The sequence below is a fragment of the Melopsittacus undulatus genome, chromosome 3 (genome assembly GCF_012275295.1).
Source record: "Melopsittacus undulatus isolate bMelUnd1 chromosome 3, bMelUnd1.mat.Z, whole genome shotgun sequence".
NCBI lineage: Eukaryota > Metazoa > Chordata > Aves > Psittaciformes > Psittaculidae > Melopsittacus > Melopsittacus undulatus.
This window is the reverse complement of record NC_047529.1, coordinates 11,927,376-11,940,713: the sequence shown is the minus strand read 5'-3', so window position 1 is coordinate 11,940,713 and position 13,338 is coordinate 11,927,376. Positions and strand designations below refer to the sequence as shown.

General features: G+C 45.0%; 1 protein-coding gene across 3 annotated transcripts; it reads right to left on the bottom strand.

Annotated features, from left to right (window-relative positions):
- Positions 1-3,732: 3,732 nt before the first annotated feature.
- THUMPD2 (THUMP domain containing 2) lies at positions 3,733-12,856 on the bottom strand. Of its 3 annotated transcripts, XM_005147483.3 has the most exons (10): positions 12,764-12,856; positions 12,370-12,502; positions 11,045-11,445; positions 9,914-9,991; positions 8,508-8,560; positions 8,142-8,229; positions 7,562-7,633; positions 6,871-6,985; positions 5,745-5,862; positions 3,733-4,575 (listed from the first exon to the last, which is right to left on the bottom strand). In XM_005147483.3, the coding sequence occupies exons 1-10, from the start codon at positions 12,854-12,856 to the stop codon at positions 4,257-4,259; spliced, it is 1,470 nt and encodes a 489-aa protein (XP_005147540.2). In that variant the 3' UTR covers positions 3,733-4,256. The 3 variants fall into 3 exon arrangements, with proteins under 3 accessions (XP_005147540.2, XP_030903466.2, XP_030903468.2); XM_031047606.2 differs by lacking the exon at positions 12,370-12,502 and having other exon boundaries at positions 12,764-12,778; XM_031047608.2 differs by lacking the exons at positions 12,370-12,502; positions 12,764-12,856 and having other exon boundaries at positions 11,035-11,218.
- Positions 12,857-13,338: the final 482 nt, after the last annotated feature.

The window sequence follows — 13,338 nt, the reverse complement described above, 5'->3', positions numbered from 1 at the left end:
TTTGACTTCTTTCTATGTGAATTGTTGAACAAAGTGCACATGAGGTATTTCTAAACATGTTGCTACTTCATAGGATAACTGTTCCCAGGGCACAGAGAGGTTCCCTGAACTAGATTAGCTCTATTTTATGGGAAAACACCAGCAAGAAGCTTCCCAACTCCCTTGCTTCCAGCCCTACAGTCCTTCCCTTGAACTTCCCTCCAACCCACACAAGTGGCCCAGGAGCACATTCAACAGCCAGCAGAAACTCACTTGCCCCTTCTTTTTGCTTAGTTTTCTGCCAGGTGAACCAACCACACCAGCCCAGACACCACAATGAGTGCCAGGGTCACAGAAGGTAGGCAGCACTAGAGCTAGGAGCAGGGTAGGGAATCACCCCTCTCTGGCAACAGTGAGCTGTTACATCAGTTCAGCTCATCCTACAGAATCAGAGCTGTACTTAACAGGAATTGAACTAAGAATTATGCTAAAAATAATAAAGTTCCACATTTTGGTAGGAGGCATGATACCAAAACCCATCAGAACTACCATTTTAGAAAGCAATGTTTTGATAAAGGTGATGTCAGACAAAAGGATCTGAAATGAAGGCAAACAAAACTCCCTACACAAGGCATGGATTAGTGGATAACGAAACCAGAGTCACAGAAACTACGCCCTGTAGTACTTACTCAGGGCAGTAAAAATGCGATGGCAAAACAATCACCCATCTCTGTCTGCCTGACAAGCATCAAAAGATAATTAGAGCTCAAATTATAGCCTTTGAAACATCAACATTTATTCATAGAAAAGTCAGAAGAAGTTTCAACAGCTGCAAGGTCAATCAAGTAGACAGGATAACTAAAATGCCTCTGAAAAAGCACACAACTAAAAGGTACAGATTCAGTAGCAGCAAAGCTGTAAAAGAATTGATGTCTTACTGGATCACCCCAGGAAAGAGAGCAAGGACACAGACATGGAAAGAAGAGATTTGTGTTTAGGATGCTGCCAAATGGGAGTTCATCAAAATTCAGGTTCATCTGTTCTGAACACATCCTCTTCCAGCAACACACAGAAGCACCATCAGAAACCAGACACTGGAACATGGCTGACAGCAGTGACAGTCACCACGTGTTCCCCAGAGATGCCTACAGTACCTGAGGGCTGCAGAGTGAAGCTGTTGAGCCGTAGGTACGTGTCTTCCCTCACCAAAACCAACTCACAAGCCAAGGGGCTGGGGAGCAGAAAATCAGGCTTTTTGTTTTTAAAAATGAGATGTCAAGCAACGTGCAGAGTCCTGCGTCTTCATCTGTCAACTGTCTGAAGCCATAACTGACACAAAGGACTGAAATAAGGAGACATGGCGTAACAGATCTTTGCAGGAACTGATTATCTCACTCCCTATTTGAATTTCAGTAAAGAAGGAAGGAAAAGGAGGCATTTCTGTTAGAGAGAGATGCTGGAAAACTTCTGCAGGGTCAACCCACACACAATGAATGAAGTTCACACACACCCCCAAGATACACTGATATAATCATATGAACAAAAGAAACGGACCTACAATCACCTCAGAATATGCTTTTAATCAATATGCACTGACCACCAAAACCAAAGGTACCTGAATGAGGACAAACAAGACAAATTATTAATATGGTCTCTGTCAGAACACGGCATGCAGCACTTGTAACCGAAACCCTAAAAGAACAGCATAAAACACAGAGAGCCTGGGACTAGGAACTATTAGAATGGCAATTTCATACCCAGAGACACCAGACTTTCTAAATGAGAAAGGAAGTAACTACAAGACTAAAAAAAGAAATTAAGCAACCTCCTCATTTATCTCTAGTAGTATTTCCTGAAACCAAACAGGCCAGGGCAGTGCCTCTTTTTCACCATCAAACAAATATAACTCCTCTGCACTTTGCTGTCCACCCTACACAATAAAATTCTTTGCAGCAGTGAAAACAGAAGCACAAAAGGCAGAAGTGACCTGTACCACAGCAGAACCAGTTTTCACCCTTCCTAGTGGGTGGCATTTTGGATGAGAATATTTGACAGAAACGGAAGGTAAAATTCAAGAATTTTCCTGACATGTAACTGCCCTTTTGCTGTTAGTTTCTAATCTAGATTTTAGATGAACCTAAATTACGTGACAAGTAAATTTACTGAGATTGCCAGCTAAAAGAATCTCAGTCTTTGAAGAGCATCTGTGTTTTGTTACAGATGCATCAACCATCCAACAAAGCAGTAACTCGATCTCCCCATTCTCTTCATCAGTCACCTGAGGAGACATCTCGGGACATGGAAACAGATTTTAAGAAGTCCTGTGTTTTACTTAAACTTCCAACGAGAACCCCATAATATTAACATTTCAGCTATCTATAGGGGCAACATAGCTTCACTGAACAAAATAATTAAAACCCCAAAAGTCTCTTTCATACCCCAATGAAAAGTGTTACAGCTGCTGATTATGTCTCCGGGATACATAAAGAGCTAAGTAACCCAGATAACACTTCATCTCCTACAGCAAACTTGCACCGGTGCTACTGAGGAGAGACACGATACCGTTGACTCTGCATATTCAATTTGAGAACTACTTTCATGAACAAGTTACCCATTACCTTTCTTGTGACTAGTTCCTTATAGTCTTCTCCAAGGCCTCTTTGAAATCTGAACTTGGGTGGGAAGGCAGATATTTATGAAAGTACTGGTTTAAGCCAAGAATCCATATTTGAGGTGCACTAGCACGTTTCCAAGTAACAGTGAAACAGGAGGACTCACAGCAGCAGAACTGTATATATCTGACCCACATCCTCTTCCCTTTGAGTCTCTGCAGTTCATAGAATCACAGAATAGTTAGGGTTGGAAAGGACCTTAAGATCATCTAGTTCCAACGTCCCTGCCATGGGCAGGGACACCTCACACTAAACCATCTCACCCACAAGCTCTGTCCAACCTGGCTTTGAACACTGCCAGGGATGGAGCATTCACAGATTCCTTGGGCAATCCATTCCAGTGCCTCACCACCCTTAAAGCAAATATCCAATCTAAACTTCCCCTTTTTAAGTTTCAACCCGTTACCACTTGTCCTATCACTACAGTCCCTAATGAAGAGTCCCTCATCAGAATCCTTATTGGCCTCCTCAGATACTGGAAGGCTCCTATGAGGTCCCCACACAGCCTGACAGCCCACACCACAGGTGTCCACTTCAAATTCTAAAATCTCCAGAGTAAAGGCTCTGCTGTGGAAAACACATGGAGACAGTAATGCTTCCAACAGGCTACACACAACAAACATTAAAAACAGAAAAAGTCCCAACCAGCCCAGACAAACTGCTAATTGTTATCTCCATACTAATCACTGCAGACGAATACAATGCACAAGTCCATCCCAGCTTGCCAAGTTGCAATCGATTGTCCAAAACAGCAACAGAAAGCAATCTGCTATCATTCTCTACAAAAATACTTCTCTGTCAGCTCAGCAGACATGTAAAGCTTTGAATTAGACTATTTCCCCATACAGATACTTTTGCATTATCTAAAAGGATTGCTAAGACCTTTCTCTTCAGGAGAATTTTTCTACATGCTTCTTTGCAGGCAGAAGTCACTTCAAATTGTTCATCCACTTGGCAAGCTTTTCCATCTTCCACATTGTGCACTTGGAGTAACTTTATCAAGTGAGGAAAAACATTTTGATATAAAGAAGCCTCATGCAAATACTGCAAAGAATTAGTAAAAAATTAATACAAAGAATTAATACCAAAAAAATAGTTTGTTTTCCACTAAGAGATCTCCACAGAGACATTTCAAACTCAACAGAAATGAGCTTTAAAATAAAATACAAGACTGCAAGGTAAAATATACATCCAGCCCTCAAAAAGAGCTGGAGACTTCTTCAGACAAGATGTGCTTCCTTAAAAAATATTGAATACTGGTGAAAACCAGTTTATATTTAGTACCTTCTTTTTTTTCCAGTTCTGCAAATGAAGACCTTCTCTCCCAAAGAAAGTCCTCCCAATACCAAGACTCTTTGCCTGAACAATGAGGCCTCTCATCTCATTACAATATTTTATAGCAAAAATACTTGAAACACTAGTAGGCATCTTCCACCTCTCCTAAAAAAAAGGAGGGAAAAGCAGCACCATAGGATATCCAAAGGAAGGGAGGTGAGCTACCAAATGCAAGGGTTTGTTTGGATTAGTAGGGTTCCAGCAGATCACTGCCATGCTGCTTTTCAAGTGTACAAGGGCTCAAGTTCACTTAGGCACAGTGCAAGAAAGCTACTGATTCCCAGCAGTACAAATCTTCTTATATTTGTATATGAAAGCATCTGTCTTTCCAAGACTAACCCCATAGACACCATCTCGAACCAGAGATCCAAAACATGTCTGTCTGCTACTGAGAAAGGATTCTTCAACACCATTCACCAAGGACGAAGAATTTCCATCAGCATGCAGGGCTTCCGCAGTGGTGGTTTCACTTGTGCCACCAGAACTGGCATCAGGAGAGTCATGTTCAGCACACTTGGTAATGTCATCCATGCGCTTGTGGAGATCACGGCTCAGCAGCAATACAATAGTCCCTCCAACACGAAGTAGCCTGGCAATTGCAGGAAAAATAGAGGTTAGGTGTTATCCTGCCTCACCTTCGTTCATCTGGGCAGAACTCAATACTGCTGACACCTCAGAAGTCAGCTGCATTTGACAGAACACCTAAGCATGTTAAGGGTCATGGCTCATCTCTGTAACCTATATCTCCAAATGGAAATTCAATCCAAAACTTCATAACTCCTCCCAGACTGGAGAACTGGAGCCTGTCCAGAAAGCAGGTTAATACTAACCACTGATTGTAATCCACTTCTCTCAGTACATGAGCAACCATTACATTTGGCTTTGAGACAGGGTGGGTGGGGAAAGACTATCCTGGCTCTGTTCACTGCAAGTGGATTAAAAAGTCTTGCTGATGGAGCTCTCATGACAATGGGCCCTTCCTCACCTCCCCTTCCCAACAAAATACTTTGGTTAGGATGGCCCAGCAGAGCAATGAGACCAGAAGACAAACATGGCCAAAGGAGGGGTGGAGCTACCTCACTTTCTTCACCATCTTCCCACCATATTTTGGAACTGGGTAAGTGAGATCAACACCCACTGAAGACCAGCCCTACAGAAAGGGTTTGTTTTCAGCCAAGACATAAAGAGGCAGATAGATGGAACTGCCTGTTACAAGCAGGCCACTATTAACTTGGTTCAACTCTGCCACAAAATGACAGGCTGACGGATGAACAGAGGCATCTAAAAGCAGACCAGGTGGCTAGCTGCATATTCCAGGACATGCTAACAGAAAGGAAAACACACACCACCATTTTCTGGTCTGAGATCCTTCTTGCCAATGCAGGCTGGTAAAAGCTTGGTTGTGAACCCAAAAGGAAAACTTATGATTCTATACAAGGAGACCTCTGGGAAAGGATTATTGCTTTATTTGCCTGGCTATGGTGATCCTCTTCTCTTTCTCCTTTCACATTTGTGACACACCACACACTCATTCCCTGTCAGCTTGCGCTGCCATCAGCACTTCCACAGCTTGCAACACAAGCCACAAAAGCCTCCAAGAAACAAGAAAAGGACTCAGACCTTCACAACCTGTCCAGGATCAACTACAGATCTGGAGAGGGTTTGAAGCAGAGCAAACATCAAGCTGAATGAACACGTAAAATTGCAAACCATCAAGACACTTACACAAACTCCAAGCATATCAAAGGTCACACATACCTCTCCATTTCCTGGAGAAGATCTGGTAGCACCTGTATGTCTTTTGTGATCTTGAACTTCTTCCCAAATGGAATATCTGAAATCACAGCATCGAAGCTTTCTGAAGGCAATGGCAATGCTGAAAAATAAAGGCAGGTCTTTACATCTGACTGTGTGAACAATGAGCAGCATCTATGCCTCCATCCACCTTACACAGCTGTCTGCCAGCTCTTATGTGGATCATGGACCCAGACTCACAGCTCCTTCTGTATTCATCCTCACAAACTGCACTTACAAAGCCAAAGTGAATGCAGACTGGGAAGAAACAGATGCATGACAGTATGGTTTCACTTGCAGATTCCCTGTTACTGGTGGGATGTGTGTTACTGGTGGTGTGAGAGTAAGACAAGGGATGGCATGGTTCCAGACTAACTGCTGCTTCTCAACACATCTCTGCATCTTTACAAACCAAATGCAACAGAAGAGTTAAACTTGCAAACACTTCACTTAGTGAAGATGTTCAGATACACAGGTATGAATGACAAGGAACCACATGTTAAATTTCCATCCATACCCTTTTTATTCCCCCAAGAATCAGGTAACAGCCACAATCACTTGGATTCTATTGGATTTAGGGTCTATGAAGTATCTCCCCAGAATTTCTGCATCCTGGGAACACTCAGTTCTCTTGACCACGATGCAGCACTGCACCCTTGTGGTGATGAAGGCCAGTCACACACAAACTGCGTTGCCCAGAGCATAGCCTGCATGTAAAAGGATAAGACTACGGGTTCTCCATCCTTCAGGATGCTCAAACTCGACTGGACAAGGCCCTGAGCAAGTTGACTCAGCTTTGGGTTCTTATTAAGACGAAATAACGTTTCTTGCACTTCTGGTAAGAAATAAATACTGCAAGGTAAAAAATATATGCATATTTCATCACCCTTGCACAGGGGAAAACACCCACCTCTTGTCTGTCATGGATTTCATACAAGACTAATTAAGATTCACGCTCTAAGGTCCAAATAAGGACATAAACTTCCTACTTTCTCCCTAGACTAAATCATGAGCTGAGAGCAAGTAGATTCCCGTTTCCAAAGAAAGGCATAGTCATTTAAAATACTCCTTTCACATACAACACACATACCTTTCACAGAAGCTTTAAGTAATTCAATCTTATCCATCAGGCCTGCACTCCTAATATTCACATCTGCACCCTCTAACTGTGAATCACTTATATCAGCACCCCAGTAACAGGCTTCCTGTTCAGAGAAAAGGAGAAAAGTCATTTTGTTGACAAACAGGTGTATTTATTTTATAACATAGCTGTACAGCTCTTCCAAGACAAAGCCCTTCCTGAGAGATCTACTACCACTACAGGGACACAGGGGACAGAGGAGTAGGGGAATTACGTGCTATCTACACCCCTTCCATATTCTGGTCTGCTCAAAATACTTGTAATTTACAGAAATACTGAGGCTATGTCCTGACAGCAAGACCCCACCTAGCTACAAACAGCCATACTGCTGCCTCTGACAACTGGCTGTCCAATACCTCACACTGACAGCTTTGATCCTAGAATAAGCCCAGGCAGTTTTAAAGGCCCACACAAACCCCGAGGTATAAATCCAGGGCTACCAACACCTGCCTGCTCAAATATGCAGGACTTGGATTTACATTCCTGTGGAGGAACATTTGTACTAGATCACTTTACAACTGTCTGAAAAGATGAGTTTGGTTTACAGTAATGGCTTTCGTGTAACTGTGGTATGGATTTTATTCAATGTAACTACAAGCCACCTTGCAAAGCTCCTGACTGTTACCACTGGGATACTTACAGGCCACTCTTTGGCAGCTTCCAGCAGTATCGTTCCCAGCCCACACATGGGATCCAGCACAAAGGCACCAGCCTACAGATATAATGGCGTTATTGCATGCCAATCAAGACAGACTCCTCTCCCGGGACAAAGCTTAACCAGGGATGTACAGATCACCTACATACTCCCACTGAACCCAGTGCAATAATTACTGATCTACCAAGCCAAGCTTGCCTGTAGGGAGTAGAGTAAAAGCACTAAAGACAAGGCATCAACGCATCCTGCCTTGAGGTGACATTTAGAGACAAAGAATATGAGTGGACTGCAGATGGATGTTGGTATCAAATTAATCTGTGGGGAACATCACACTTGATTCTGTTTTCCCTTGGGAGAACAACCCCACAGGGTTTGAAGCCTAGACAGTGGAAAAAACCTTGCCATTTACACATCTATTTGTACAAGGAATAACACCTCTGCTGAAAAGGACCTGGGATTACCGCAGATATCTGGTCAAACAGCAGGTGACAGCACACTTTGATCACAGATACAGCAAACCCTATGCATCTGGGACTCTACATCTTTGCCATGAACATTCATTTACACTGATTTCAGCCAGAGATGCCATGGCCCATGCAATTGTTGACCGCAGTCCTGCTGTCTTGATGTACTCTCTGTTTGCCAAAGGAAGCCTGCAGACAGCAAAAAATCTACATTAAGATAGCAATACAACCATCCACAAAAGCCTATGTAGTATGAACAAATGAACTAGACAGAGCTCCAGACAGACAGATAGACACCGCAGTCTGGCCTACATGCTCAGATAAGCTCCAGCCAGACCACAGGACTAATGTGATAGTGCAGTGAATATTAAACCAGAAGATAAATGCTCACAGTGGGCAGCAAAAGGATTTAGAAATCATTCCTGTTCTGATACTGACAAGACAAATCCAGTGAGGAGAATGCCTACCTGAAAAGAGGAATCCCCACCACAGAGTGAACATCATTAAGATGTAGGAAGATCTGAAAGAGGAAACAGGTTACAGGAGAAACTCTCAACCGAACACAAGAATACATTTAAATCATGTAAACCAAACACAAAAGATGTTCCTACAAACTCCTAACTGTAGGTTTTGAGAACAAAAATATATGCTTCAGAAAGTCATGATTAATTGGAAGAAATCTCACTAGATAATCTGAATGCCACTTTAAACAGGATTTACCATTTAAGGAAGCTGCAGAGAGAATTCTGCCAGCTAGGAATGCATCAGCAAGCACTTGAATCTTTAAGGGAAATAATTTTTGTAACACTGAATAGATGTTTTTAGTCCTAAAAGCATTTACTCTAAGCAGGGAGCCTGGAACTAGATGATCTTTTAAGGTCCCTTCCAAACCTAACCATTCTATGATTATTCGCTGCATACTAGTACTCAGGTGTTCAAGTACAACCCTCCTAATTTAAGAAAAAAAAAAAAAAAGCAACCACCTCCCAAAAAAACAAACTAAAGAAAACCAAGCAAACAAAAAAACCCACCAAAAAACACCCCATGACTGCTACTAAGGAGAACTGTAGATGGAAAGCATGAATGCAATCCTTTGAGAAACGTAAGCAGCTCAAAGCAATTGTCCTCCTGTCCCACAGAGAGCATCCCAAAAGATGACTGAGCTCCCCAACAGGTCTTGCATTACTACAATCCCTCCCTCCAGAAAGCCCAAAGAGTGATACTTTTACAATACCCTAGACCTCATGTTTGAATGGTTTCAGAGCAAAAATGCGGACAAGAACAAAATCCCCACTTGAAGATCAATAAAGCTCTTATTTCATGCACAGCCTGGGAAAACCAGGACCAGTGGATGAACTCAGAGCTCTTACAGAAGGCCTCAGATCTCCAGCATCAGTGCTGACAGCAACTTCCATACACCAAGCACAGGGATGGAGAAACACCTTTGACAAGAGATTTTGACAGAGCCACGAATCCTTTCCCAGGTCTCCAGACAGCTTGCACTGTACAGAGTGCCTTAAGCAAGCTGCTTGTCAGGAACAGGGTCTAGGAGAAGGCTCTTCCATGAACAGCATTCTCAAGGCAAGTTCCTTCTAGAACATGACTTTCTGCTTGCCTACAGAGGCTGCAAGGTGGCCCAATGGCTCAGGTGACCTCCATTTTCAACGGTCATAGTCCAGCTGTTGTTAAGCATGCTGGATCCTGAGATATTGCCTATATGGGTTGTTCCTCAGACTCACAGGCCCATGATGACCATTCTCATTGTTATTTAAGTGTTCTGGCTGTGAGAGCAAAGGGAGCAAAAAACCAAAACAAGAGATCAGGGGCAATGCTGGAAGCAGCAACAGGCCCTCTGGCAGACAAGCACCACTACCTCTACATCAGGGTCCCGCAGATCAGCCTGCCAGCCACACTGCTTCATGAGCGTCACGCCAACGGCTCTTCCAATCTCCTGCAAGGGGGAACAACAGTCACAGGCCAGAAAAATAACAGAACGGAGAAAACTACAGACCACAGACTGCAGAATCCTTAGAAACACTTGGAAAAAGAAAGAGGCCTTCTCCATCCCTAGGAGAACAATTCATACAAAGACCAGAAGGAGTACAACAGGCCAAAGTGAGAGAAAGGGGCAGAGAAAACACATCTCTGGACAAAATGACTATCCATCAGCTGCAGGGCAGGAAGCTGAAGATCAGCTACTCACAATTTTCATGTTTTTGTGGCATTTACAAAGCTCTGACTGTCTTTTGAATATGAGAACACACAGCACAAATTTAAGCAAATATTCATGTTGGCAGGGTCATGTGTCCCACCTTCCCAAAGTACTTCAGTAGGAAAGAAGAATAGCACAGTTTAACTACTGCTATCTTCAAGTAAGACACATCTACATAAACTGCAGCTACACAGGGTTGTTTGGGGCTTTTTTATATTTTCATTTTCTTCATGCTAGAAAGGAATTATAGATAGGAAGAGGCCTAGATGGAAAAGGCCCCTGGAAGTCTCTATGCTACCACTCTCTCCAAAGGACCAAGATCCAGTCCCCAACACACGTCCCAGGGCTGCACCACCCTCCTGGGGAACAGGTTCTCCCCAGTACTGAACCAGAGCCCACCGAACCTGCAAGCTCTGGGTTTTGCCATCGGTTTACACTGAGAGGAGTCTGACTCCACTGTCTTTGCAATGGCCCTTTAAGTAGCTCTAAACGACTGTAAGATCACTCTTCAGACTCCAGGGGTCCAGCTACCTCAGCCTCTTACCTTAACCTCTAGACAAGGCATTGATTTGAAAAATATGCAGAGAAACAGTGCCCAGTAATTAACAACAGCCCTTGTATTTCCACTTGCTTCAGGTAAATGGAGGTTAAGGGCTTTTTTTGAGAAAATACAGAAAAAAATGAGATCAGCTTGTTATTCTAAAACACACAACACAATTGAAATGACAAATAACTCACACATCTCCCTTCACTTTCGCTAAATTCTTTCAAAGCATACGTACTTTAGCATACCTGTGACGTAAGTACTTTGGCAATTGCTCCACTACAACGACAAGAAACTCTGAAACTGAAGTTAAGCTGCTCATTTGCAATAGCTTTTTCTCCACTGCTTTTGGAAGAGTCTGCTAAGGAAGTCTCGCTTTCAGTCTGGCTGTCCTCTGGTACCACACACCTCTCTCCAGCTCCTGTCTGATGCTCCTCAGACACAGTCTCTCTCACTTGTTCTTCTGTTTTCTGCCTTTTACTTGCAGTATCTCTCTCTTTGGATTTTCTCTTGAGAGGCGATGGGTTTTCTTGAGAGACATCATCTTTTTTACCCTCACACCCATGAAAGTTTCTCCAAATAGAGATAACGTCCTGCCAATACTTTGGCTCCTCAATGAAAAGGCTTTTAATGTCATGCAGCATTTTCCCTGGAAGAAAAAGCTGTTTCAGGTTAAGTACTTCAGGCTCAACACTGGATTTTCCCATGGATTGAGAACAGCCGTTAACAGAGACTGTGTTCAGATTTCGTAAATATGTGAATCCAGGAACCACAGCAGCAGCACATCACAGGCAGAGCTGAGCTCTCAGCACCCACATCAGCACCCACATAACCCCCACCCCCAGCAGACACCAACGCACCCCTCTGATCACCAGCTCTGCAGATACAAGATTAAATCATCCAGACCACACCTAAACTTATGCCCATGGTTTGTCCCCTTGAACTAGACATGACGAACGACGTACCAGGAATACAGAGCCAAATTCACTTTAAAACCTTGAAGCTAGTCTGAAGTAAAGCAGGACAGCGGAAGTGTTGCTATTTCTCATTTTAAATTTTACAAACCACTTTAAAAGCAAATCTACATCTCCCAAATTAAATCCCACCAGCACGCAGACATCAATCCATCTAACTTGAAGCTCTTATTCCAGCACTGACAGCGAAAGTGACCTGAGCAGCTCAAATTCAAAAGGAATCTGTGTACTGAAGTGACACAAGATACATGTCAGGACCACTTCCCTTCAAAGAAAACGGCTTGTTACAATGTAAACGGTCCAGAACTGGACTTCAGTTTCAGGGTGGAGTGTTTGTTCCATGCCTTACACATAGACATAGATGTACAGTGCCAGGAGAACATGAGGTGGTAAGAGATCTAACACAACACCCTAAATCTCCCCTCCGGCAGCTCAAAGCCATTCCTCCTCGTCCTGTCGCTGCCTGCTCCTGTCAAAAGTCCCTCTCCAGATTTTCTGGGTTTCTTTTCTATTTTACACACACGACTGGCACCGGGGTTCCCGTTTTTGCACACACACACACACCCCCCCAGCACACTGCAGGGGTGTCAGGGCCGTACCTTTATTTCTAGAACCCACAAGCGCTGTGCGCTTCTTGAGCAGCAAGAATAGCCGCTCTCCAGACTTGAGCTTCCTCAGCTCGCCCGGGGCCGCCTCTGTGCTGAAGAACACCTTTCCCGCGGTGCAGTCCACCTCAGGAGAAGCACAGAAACCATAAACCAGGCTGGGGATGTGCTGTGGGTGAGCCCCCCTCAGCTCATAGGAGTGCCGAGGGTACACGCCTTGACCGAGGGGCAGACACCGCTGCCCGCAGCAGGGGCTGTACCGCTCTCTCCAGGCCCCCTCCCGCCCAGTGCAAGACCGAGCCCAGACCCGCAGAGCCCCGTCCGGTTTCGGGTCGCCGCGTTCCCCGCCAAGCCGCAGCGGTGCCGTCCGGCCTAGGCAGCTCCTCACCTCGGTGGCGCCGAGCCTTGCCCGCACCTCCCGCTCCAGGAAGGGCTCCAGCCCCCGGCCCGCCGTGCAGAAGTACCGCCCGGCCCCCGCCATCTTGTCCCGCCCCGCGGCCCTCAGCGTTGAGCCCGGCCAGCCTCGGGGCGGCCCTATCGCGGTGAGCCCGGCCGGGGCCGCTTCACCGTGACGGGAGGGGGAGCCCCGAGGACCGACGGTGCAGGCGGGGAGGTGATGGCTGCGGAGCGCTTCTCGCTCCTCTCGGTTCAGCAGGAGACCGCGCCAGCGCTGCCCATGAAGAGGAGCATTGCTGTGCTGCAGGAGCCGTGTCCTCATCCACACCGTTTGGGAGGCGAAGCTTCAGGAGCCGCTGGAAGTGATTCAGCGCCTGCAGCTCCGGGGGAAGCGGCAGAAGCCAGCAGCTCCCCCCACCGCAGACAACCTTCTTTGCTGCAGGGTGCACAGGAGCTTTCCTTCATTCTCCAACTACTGTGTTGTGTGGGACAACGTTTTCATGTCCCCTTCCCTCTTCCTTACAGAGGACTGAGTATGAAGTAACTCGGGTCTCACACACATAGGCC